This window comes from Morone saxatilis, unplaced genomic scaffold, assembly GCF_004916995.1.
Source record: "Morone saxatilis isolate NCDOM2014 unplaced genomic scaffold, NCSU_SB_2.0 Contig15, whole genome shotgun sequence".
Classification (NCBI taxonomy): Eukaryota; Metazoa; Chordata; class Actinopteri; family Moronidae; genus Morone; species Morone saxatilis.
The window spans coordinates 19,457,368-19,467,697 of record NW_023339707.1 but is presented as its reverse complement, the minus strand read 5'-3'; the positions used below and the strand labels follow the sequence as shown (position 1 = coordinate 19,467,697).

Sequence of the window (10,330 nt, the reverse complement as noted above, 5' to 3'; positions counted from 1 at the left end):
AAAGGCAATAAAAGCCCAAAAAGTGAGTGTTGCTCAATCAGGCAGTTTGGTTCTGCAGACTGCTGCTAGACAGAGCCGTTGACAGATACAATCCCTAATAAATTGCAAGGCTCCCTGTGACCAGTAAACCTCCAGGCTAACGTGTAATCTTATACCTCTTTGAAGTGCAGAAAGAGAGAAAAACTACATCAGATGAACCTGGTGTTTATCTACTGGTCATGTTTCAAGTTTGAACCGCAGTCACTTTTCTTAAAAAAAAAAAACCATCATGCAGCCGCCTTATTGTCAATGTGTATTTATCTGTGGTGCTTTAATATTTGATTGGCAGCGACTGAATGTTGAAACCTGGCTTGGTTGTTGGAAATACAATGAGAAAGAGCAGGTAGCGTATGTAAATTCAGTCCCCAAGTGCACATTAATGTGCTTTATATAATAATGCATTTAATTATGCAGCAGTGTTGTTACATGCTTTAATTCAAATGTTTCTTTAGCCCTAGAAGGGCCATTTAAAATGGCTGTTAAATGCATAATTTGCCTAAAACAGTATATGTGTAAAAAGATTTGTAGCAGTGCACATGAACATTTGGTAAAACTACTGCATAACAGTGGCCATGCACTTATTTCCACTTAAAATGTAACATCACTTATGAATGCAAGATGCCAAAAATATCTAATGTGTTTGACAGTAGACTACATTGTGTTGTGTCCTAGAAGCTAATCGTGGTTAGAATATATAAAAACAAAGAGAAATCTAACCATAAATGAAGAACAAAATGTGTTGAAAATAGAAAACATGGTGTTTGAAACTGTGTAAAATCATGACTCGCGATCCGTCGACATTTTCCCTGGAAACTGTAAATGAACAATGCACCACAAACATGACAAAAAGCCCAAAACTTTAGCTTTCAGTGATAATTTAATCATACAAACATTCATCAAACACACGGGAAAAAAGCTTTCATCTGTTTGCACTTCCTCACTCTCATAAATGTGCTGTTGTATGAGTCTAATGCCAACTGATTCATTCTGCAATCTGGCCAGTGGAAACTTCAGAGATATTACACAAAGAAGAAAATACACTTTGCACTTGATGAACTTGACAGACAGCAAATACCTTTGACAGCAGAGAGGATCATTTATCATTCACATTTTGCACAGAAAATGCACAATGTTGTGTTAAACAGCAAGAAGCCCAGAGATCCATGTGACATGTTGTAGTATTTATTGGCTGGTTTTGTCATGTTGTCAAAGGTCAGTTACCCCGGGGCTTACAGTTAGTGCCTTAATGAGAAGGGTGTTTACCTGACCAGGTGGTCTAACTCACTGGCTGTGGATGACAGATAAAATCACAGAGTTGATAAGCCCTTCGGGACTCAACAGTACTCATGGAGGAGAAAAGTAAGCACAGGCCTGGTCATGGAGGTCACATTACTCTGTGCATAGATCAGCCTGTTAGTGCAAGTAAATATGCAGTAACAATTCTTTGAGACAACACGATTCATTTCATTGTCATTTTACTGGTGTGGTTAAGTTTGCATCTGAAATGATCAAAAAACAGGATCAAATTTTAAATTGTGTTTAAGAAGCTCATCGATGCATAATTTTAACAAGAGAAAATTCAGAACAATAATTACACTAATAAAACTCCCAGTTCAATGCAAATATACAATGTCGAATCTTTGGGTAAATTAATAGGTTTTCCAAAACAGTACCCTCTTATACATTCATCAAATACATTCAACTTAATATGATGTGAAAATTTTAAATTGAGAGCAGAGTGACAAAAATCCATGTTTTCATGATGTTAACTTTACCTTTTATATGGCTTGAAATCAATGTCTGATGGCATACTGTGCATTAATTGTTATTCTGTGTTGCTTGTAAAACTAAATAAATCTTAGATTCCAACAATGACTCTCTAATACTGCATTATTACCAATAATGGATATTCTGCTTATATTCTTCTAATCTTTTATAATGTGTATGTAAATGCCAGCAATGACTTTATTTCAGTCTCAAAGGACTTTAAGCTTTCATACCAAATCAAATGTCAATGTTTTTTGTTACTTTTATTTACAGTAGTTGAAGAAAAACAATGTTTGACTACAGAAGGCTCTAAATTCTAGCTTTAGCAAAAAGAATGATAGAGTTGACCAAATCACAGGAACTATATGTGAGTAAGAGTTTGTGTCTTAGTGTTGAGCTTATACTCGGTTTGTAAGAGTAATGTCTGACTCCCTCCAGTGGAGAAAAAACTACATTGCATCTGAAATTGGAGGTACCATAACAGCATAGAACATAATGACCCATAATGCACAAGCCATGTTGAAAGACTGATGGGTTTTTAAATGAGCTTCAGATATATTTCTTAGGGGTGTCGCTGTTCCCCTTCTCTTAAAACGGGTATAATAAAATTTAAGATAAAAAGTAAATAATGATATCCAATGGTTGGTTTCAGCGACGGCCATATTAATAGATTTAGTTACAGGGAGCTGAATCGCTATACCAAGAGTCAGAGCAGAAACTGGAGAATCAGTTGGCAAAATAAATGGCTTTTCCTCCAAAGTCTCTCTTTCAGGTTGCACAATGCACACACGTATACACACAATTTCACAAATACACACTCCTGTCATTGTTTCATTTGCACTCTGACAACTAAAAAAAAATATCTGGAAAAAAGAAAGAAAAAGTTATCACTCAAAAGACTCATAGCACTCATTTTTAACTTAGCATTCACACGTGCATACAGTGGGTTGTGGGATGTTGGTTGAGCTGCACGTCAGGAGCGTTGGCCTCTAGTTTCTCAAAGTGTAGCTGGACTTTGCATAAAGTGTTTTTGAATCGCCACACTCTCTGCCAGCTACTGATAAAGCCTCTTCTTTCTCTTATTGGTGTGACAGACTCCAGAGGTACGGTTTAGTGCTGCTTCACTGTGACAAGTCCCATGATTTAAGAGTGCCCAAAAGGATAGGGCTCCTGTATACCCTGTAAGGAAGGGAAGTGATTAAAAAAACAGAAATAGCAGGGCTGCGAAATATAAAGGAAATTGGCTAAATGAGACAAAAGTAATAATGTTTTTTTAATTTCTCTGTGTCTTGGCGAAACGCTGTGTCATTATATGCACATACAAATGTTGGCTGTATAGCTGAAACATGTAGGCAATTAATTAATTAGTCAGTTGATAATCGGTTAAAGAGATAGTTCTGGTATTTTGATGTTGCTAAAATACGTTTTTCCTGCAGCCCCTTTCCACAGCAGTGCCTTAGTCTGCTTCCCTGCCGGGACCCTTGTCTGCTTCTCCAAACTGCACGCTGACCGCCATCTACTGTGGGTAACACACTGACTTTGGATAAGTACCTCATTCGCAGTCATTTCTACACCAAACAATTAGTTGATTAATCAAGAAAATAATCTGCAGATTAGCTGATACTGAAAATACTAGATGGCTGTATGACGAAAATACATAAAAAATAAATTCACAGAGTTGTAAATGTGCGTCTACGGTGCACTTGAGAAATAGAATCATCATTATTCTCAACTTTTTATTTATAGATTAGATGTAACAAATTTTTTTAATTATAGAAAGCTTTCAGATCTTTAAGTTGTTCTGTCTTTTCGATGATGATTCACACTCTAAGGACAATCTCCTTGCTCTTTGATATGTCTTACCTGGTTATAAGAGACTACTGACAGATTGCTTTGTAGACTGTTTGCTACTATATCTACAGAGTTGTGTGAAAGTCCATTCTGATCTTGCTGCAGCTCGTTGGGGCTTCCCTGCCAATGTTGCTCTGCAACCCTGTGACCGCTGGCATCGTGGAGGCTGTTGTTGTTGCTGTTGGGGCACTTGCTTTTCTCTGGCGAGGCGAAGGGGTTGTAGTCTCCTTCCAGGCTACGGTGAGGCTGGGTGTTGAACTCAGCTTGGAAAGAGGAGAGCTGCTGTGTGACGCCAAGGAGGCCTCCAACCTCCACACTCAGGATCACCCAAATTACATCTGCCAAAAGAAACAAACATGGTGTTGTAATATGCAACGCCACTAACACCGTTCTACACTCCATTTGTACCTACATGTATGAGGCTCCAACTAAAATTCCATTAACTAGCAACCAAAATATTACATTAACCAGCATTTAGCCTCTGAAACAACATTTATGTCATATAAAATTAAGCTGGACCACACACCCACGTTATCGTCAAAGATTTAAAGTGCTCCGGGTCTGCTATTCTTTTCTCTCTTAAAGCCACTCGGAGATGAATGGTGTTAAGTGAGGAATTGTCGTTACGAACACCTAAATGAAATATTAAGGCCACGTATCATTTTTAATTGAGTGTCCCTCTGCTGCTTAATTTGTAAGTGGGTAAGTCTTGAGGGACTTCCTGCTGGGATCCATCATACAAGTTGAACTTGCAGGAGGACATAAATGAATTAAAAGAATGACTCTTAATTTAATTTGGATGTGCTAAAATCCATTGGCCCTCCAGTCTCTTAATAGTTTTTACTGAAGGAAACGCATACAAATTTATACAGCACTTTATCTTCAGTAATGACTGTTGCGTACCTCTGCTAACTACAGTACTTGGCTGTGTATTTGCATGTCAGCAGCTCATTTGTTCAGAAGAAATGATTATATATTTGAGAAGAGGAGCACATCAGAGATACAAGATCCAGTAAGTATGACAGCTGGGATGAAAACTTGTAATGTTGGTGGGGCCTGTCTGCTTGGGTAATGTCATTAATAGATAACAAGTCAGTGGCATTCTGGCGCTTAGGATAGCATACACACAACAACACTGATAGAGGCAGATGACCACCCACCTATAGTCAGGTCTGCTCACGGTTTCTGCCTCATAAAGCCACTTGCCACTGTCGCAAAGGGCTTGCTAATGTTTGGAACTGTTGGGTCTCGGTAAATCATTTTAGAAGGAGTACAGTCTAAACCTACACCATATGGAAAGCGTCCTGAGATAATCTCTGATAGGATTTAGTGTTATACAAGTACAGTTGACGGATGTCTGGGATTTTAGCTGGAAAAATGACTGAAACGATCACTTAATTACAGAAATAGTTTCTAACAGTTTTTCTGTGGATCGACTCACCGATTCATGGACTAATCGTTTCGGTCTGTTTTTGAGCATTTCTATTGAAAGACAGTGTTTGCAGTGTGACGTTTGCTGTCCTCACCTCCGTAGTAAAGTCCGGTGGCGGTGCACATTCTCCACTGGCCCTGGTACATACCAGGAGACACGGGGCTCTGCATCTGCACACTAACGTCAGCCATTTCCTGAGGGTCTAGAGACCGCACCATCACCATGTTTACATGACCAAACTGATCTCCTCCAACATACTTCAGACAAACCCCGGGGGGCCACGACTCTGCACCTGGAAGACACACAGACAACTATGCTGAACTCGGCACGACACGTGAGTGCAAGTCATCTACGAGGTCTGGTATCAGCTCTGTGTTCTGCCATATTGTTATTACTCCTGCAGACTTACCTGTGTTCTGTATCCTCCAGGTCTTTGTGAAAGGTGTGTCCGGTGGAACGGATTCGCCCTCACCAATCGTCACATCCCTCACTAAGGACATGCACGGTGCACTGATGTTGGGACTCTCAAAGTCGTAGTAGGCTCCGATGGCTGCTTGTAAATTCCTGGGACAAAAGAACACAGAAACCAATGTGATCAGTACAGATATAAATTAGAGCATAACACAGTTTGTGTAGAGGGAACCCGACACGTTTGCACAGATATGAATGAACTAAGGCCAGATATAGAGCCGGTATCCTGCCTCCTTCCCTAGCTGGTCTTAACTGTACTTTATTTCAACATTTTCATCAAGAAAAAGGATTATTTTTTATTATTTAATGGTCTGCTTATTATTTGATTATTATAATTGACTCTCTGTAAATGTCAGACACTGTGAAAAATTCCTGTCACACTTTCCTCAAGCCTAAGGTGACTTCTTTAAATTGCTTATTTTATCCATCCAGCAGTCTAAAACCCAAATAAATTCAATTTACAATCACATACACAAACAATGAATCGTTTTAGTAATATTTAACATATCCCATGAGTCTTAGTGGCATACCGTCAAAGCACCGTGGACTGTGGTTATTTTAATGCTAACAAAATAACAATAACTTTGTTCTTCTACAAGAGATTGCTATTTTCTCAGCTAAAATATGAAGTTCTCCATGAGATCATTCTGTGTCCGGTTAGTGAGTGGTTCAAATGCACACTTGGTGGCAAACAACCGAGATCTCTGCAGACCCAGAGAGACTGCGAATGGGTGCTTCCCGTGACATGCTGGTCATCCATAAAGCAGCAGTTTTTATTTTTAGAAAGCCCGTTGCAGAGGAGCTCTTACACGGCATCACGTGATACTACTACAGCCTGCTCTCCCCCATTATCCACTACCTTCCGTAGAGCCTGCGTTGGCTTTACACTGCATATGCGCACCAAGATTAATACAAGGGAAGATCTCAGAATGACCTTTCGGTTCCTTACACTTTCTTTTTTCATTTTTCACTCTTTGCACTATTACACTTTCATTTTCACAATAAGTCACAGGAAGTCATATTTAGAACCTTCCCCCTAAAAAAAAAAAAAATGCAGTTTGCGAAGTATTCCCTTTACGTATAAAATACATATTAATACACTTTGTCCAGGGCACAGTGGGGTAAACATTCGCCAGGTTTTGCACAACCACTGTGCTGTGTGAGCTTTGGACGGTTATGTAACAAACAGTGGAGATCCTCCTGTGTGTTTGTGGTGAACGATAATCAAGACCTAACGTTTGATCATCATGGCTTGTCGATATAACCTCACACTGACTGATGTTTTCACACAGCCCTCGCATATCTAAACAGAAAACGGGGCCTGGGACAGTTAGTAGAAATACAGTTATAAACTTTTAATTATTCGTTCAGCTGGAGTTGCTAGCCACCTGGTAGGACCTAGCTTGGTTTAGAAATCGGTGCTCGCAACTCCTGGCAGAGAGCCTCGACAACCACGTAAAAAAAAAAAGAGATTCATTTTAAATAATGCCTTTGGTGTATTTTTATTTAAACGACACACCCAAGTTGACACGAACTTGTGCGCCAGCTGCAGTTTTATTTATCGTATAAGCGGGTATGCAGCACCGATAAGCTCCCCTGACAGGCAGTCAAAAGTCGGAGGTGACTCAGCTAACGCTAGTTACGTTAACGTTACTACAACGTCGTTAGCTGTCGTTGTACCCACGCTTACATACCTAACGTGAACGACTATCGCCGTGTCACAATGAAGGATAACGCTTCCTGTTTTTCTCCTAAGGACATAATATGTGTATAGCGTCGGGTAGGAAGCTATTGCACAGTGTTATCTAGCATATATAACCACACACAGCAGGCCAAGACGAGTCACCGAGCTCACCAATTGGTCATGTCCAGAAAGAAGGCGCATCCGGCGGGGTTTAGCTGAAACCCGAGGAGCCTCTGAAATTCCGATATTAGGATGTCTTTGTCTGTTGTACCCATGCAGCTGAATTTCTGCATGAGTTCCTGGTCCAGGTCCAGGTCCATGCCCTCCATCGCGGATTCGCCTGGACAGAGACGGGGGGCTTCGCTCCTAATTTAGTCCGAGGCCTCGACTTGTCATAACAAACTCAACAACAGGGCCGAGTGCGCATGTCACATGATTGTGTTTCTGTGCCTCAACCTATGAGCCACAGGGTTGCAGGAGAGGGGAAGAATACCGAGCTCATATATCCGAACTTCATTTAGTTAGTTCAAAACAGTCAACTTTGAAGTGATTTCTCTTTAAACACACTGTATATGTGTTATAAAATAGTTGCTGAAAACACTATAAAAGACTGTGAACTTGTGTAGTACTGAATTGTGTGACTTTGGGCTTCTGCAGGCCAGAAGGATGATAGTTTATTTTGGAGAAAAATGGATGTATCCTCAATTCATGTATGTATTTTATTGGAGAAACTGACTTAAATAACCAGAGGAAAGGCAGGAGAATTTGAAAAAGCGTGGAAACCATTAATGGAGTTTCTTATACGTCAAGGTGCTCATTAATTTTGAAATTACTATCTGTTGCTGAGTGTTTTTTTTATGTCTCATTATTATGTGAAGTATGTGAAATGTTATGTTTCTTTTCCTGTCATCATAGGAAAGACCATGAGTATATACTTCATTGTTTAATTATTACCACTGTGTTTTTGTATGTATATGCATTCACATATGAAAAATTCAATAAAAATATTGCTTATAGAAAGAAAATAAAATACTGAGCTCTACTATTAAAGTATATGTATAGTTAGGCTATATATTACAGTAATGATCATATGTAATTAACTGTAAGTGTAAACTAATTCAAATTGCATCAAATGATATATCTCTTGTATTGAATTTACAAGATATTTTATGTAATATTGTGAAAGAATATTGTTTCCTTAGCAATACTGCATTTATACAAATGAGCAGCTTGACTAGTTATGGTTCTTTGTGTTCTATATACTGTACATGGCCAGATTAACCTGTTTGTGAGCCCCGGGGCAAACATGTGCTGTCCCCTGTTGCCTCTAAGTTCCCATCAAGCACAGGGCACACAGCGTGCTATGGATGGCACCTTCATTATATTTTGCACCCAAAGTCCAGGGCTGCACAATTAATTGAAATATCAAAATCACAATATGAATAGTGCAATATTTAAATAGCATAAGCTGACATTTTCATATGATAAAGGTAAAATGTGACAAACAGCATTATAATGAAGTACTGTAGTGCTGCAGAGGTGCCTTGGCCTACATATTTTGTTCTCCAGATGTAAGTAAACAAGTTTGTTTTGTACAGACCCAACACATTTCACATCATCATGACGTTATGTTTTTGTTTTTTTCAGTTAAAATGAAAATTGTGATGCAAAAATGATAATCCCCACTAATTGTGAATCATACTGCAATCGTAATATATGTCAAAAGAATCGCAATATAATTATTTTTACCAATTTGTGCAGCCATACCAGAGACCCAGAAAACAACCAGTACCCTTATACTGAAACACTACATCAATAGCCAGGTTTCCATCCAAATGTAATGCAAATCTTCAGAAAACCTGCAAAAGAAAATGCTAATTAATGTACTTTTATCTACTAATATAATATAATGATAGCAGGACACCTCAAATGATGGAACAAAATGAATAAAATGTGATGGAAATATGTCAGTTATGTTTGTTTCATCTATTATTTTTAGGAAGTAGATAATAAGATAAGGCTCTTTTTAAGACATTTAGTAAAGTAAATGATGGCTAAATTCTTCTTGACTGCTTCAGCTGTCACACTGTCGTGGCTTGAATGTAAGGGAGCTTTTTTAAATGTTATTACTAAATATTTGTGCATTTCCTACTGTGACATGTCAACATATCTGCTGTTGTAAAGGCAGTCCTTGGATATTAGAATTAACTGTATGTGGAATATTAATTACAGTACACTCTGATTACCTTAGACTGCCTGATTTAATAAAGTCAGTAACACACAGCCAGTGGTGTGTGCAGAGTATACCCACTTATTTTTCAGTCTGCATTGGGTATAACCATTAATATACCCCCTCTGATGTATCATTCAGTAGTATTCTTTTCATTTTTTTAGGTTGACAAAGGCATGACATAGTTATCCAATTTCCATGAGTAGATGGAGTCAGAAATAAGGAATGTTTATTGTACATACTGTATATATATCCACCTCCCTAATGTAGCCTACATAAAAATACCTGCATGTAAATATTTAGTCCAGCATCCTTTGCACTCTGCACCCTCTTGTCTAGTTTCTACAAATGTTATTGTTGTTCTTCGTTTATATATATGTTTAACTGTACATAGTAGTTTACGTCTATTTTGTTGAGCTTGTTGTCCTGTTTATTTATGCTCCTTCTGTGTATGCACAATGACAGCAACGCAAAACTGGAGTCAAATTCCTTTGTATGTGTGCACATACCTGATTCTGATTGATATGCAAAGTATTAGTAGTGAATTTCCCCAGTGTTGGATCAATAAAGTCGTATTACTATTACATGTCATTGTTTATAGCAAAGGGCGTTTATCCTTTACTGCACGGGCTGCAAAAACAAGTAAAACAAATAAAACTAGGGGGCATATATTAAGAGTATACACCTTCCTCCAGCACTACCACACCACTGCACATAAACATCACTTTGCTGTAAGCAAGGCATTACCCTGAACATCCAGCAGGATGGTGTCGTCGTGTCGTTGGAGCTTGCTTGTTTCCGTGGTGGAGTAACGTGTGTGTGGTGTGTGTGTGTGTGTTGTGTGTGTGTGTGTGTG

At 38.7% G+C, this 10,330-nt stretch overlaps 1 protein-coding gene across 1 annotated transcript; it reads right to left on the bottom strand.

The window, feature by feature from the left end:
• Positions 1–897: 897 nt before the first annotated feature.
• LOC118324180 (protein ILRUN-like) lies at positions 898–7,664 on the bottom strand. Its single transcript, XM_035656357.1, has 5 exons — positions 7,416–7,664; positions 5,499–5,653; positions 5,184–5,381; positions 3,670–3,995; positions 898–2,985 (listed from the first exon to the last, which is right to left on the bottom strand). Exons 1-5 carry the CDS (start codon positions 7,571–7,573, stop codon positions 2,950–2,952), a joined length of 873 nt encoding a protein of 290 aa, XP_035512250.1. The 5' UTR covers positions 7,574–7,664; the 3' UTR covers positions 898–2,949.
• Positions 7,665–10,330: the final 2,666 nt, after the last annotated feature.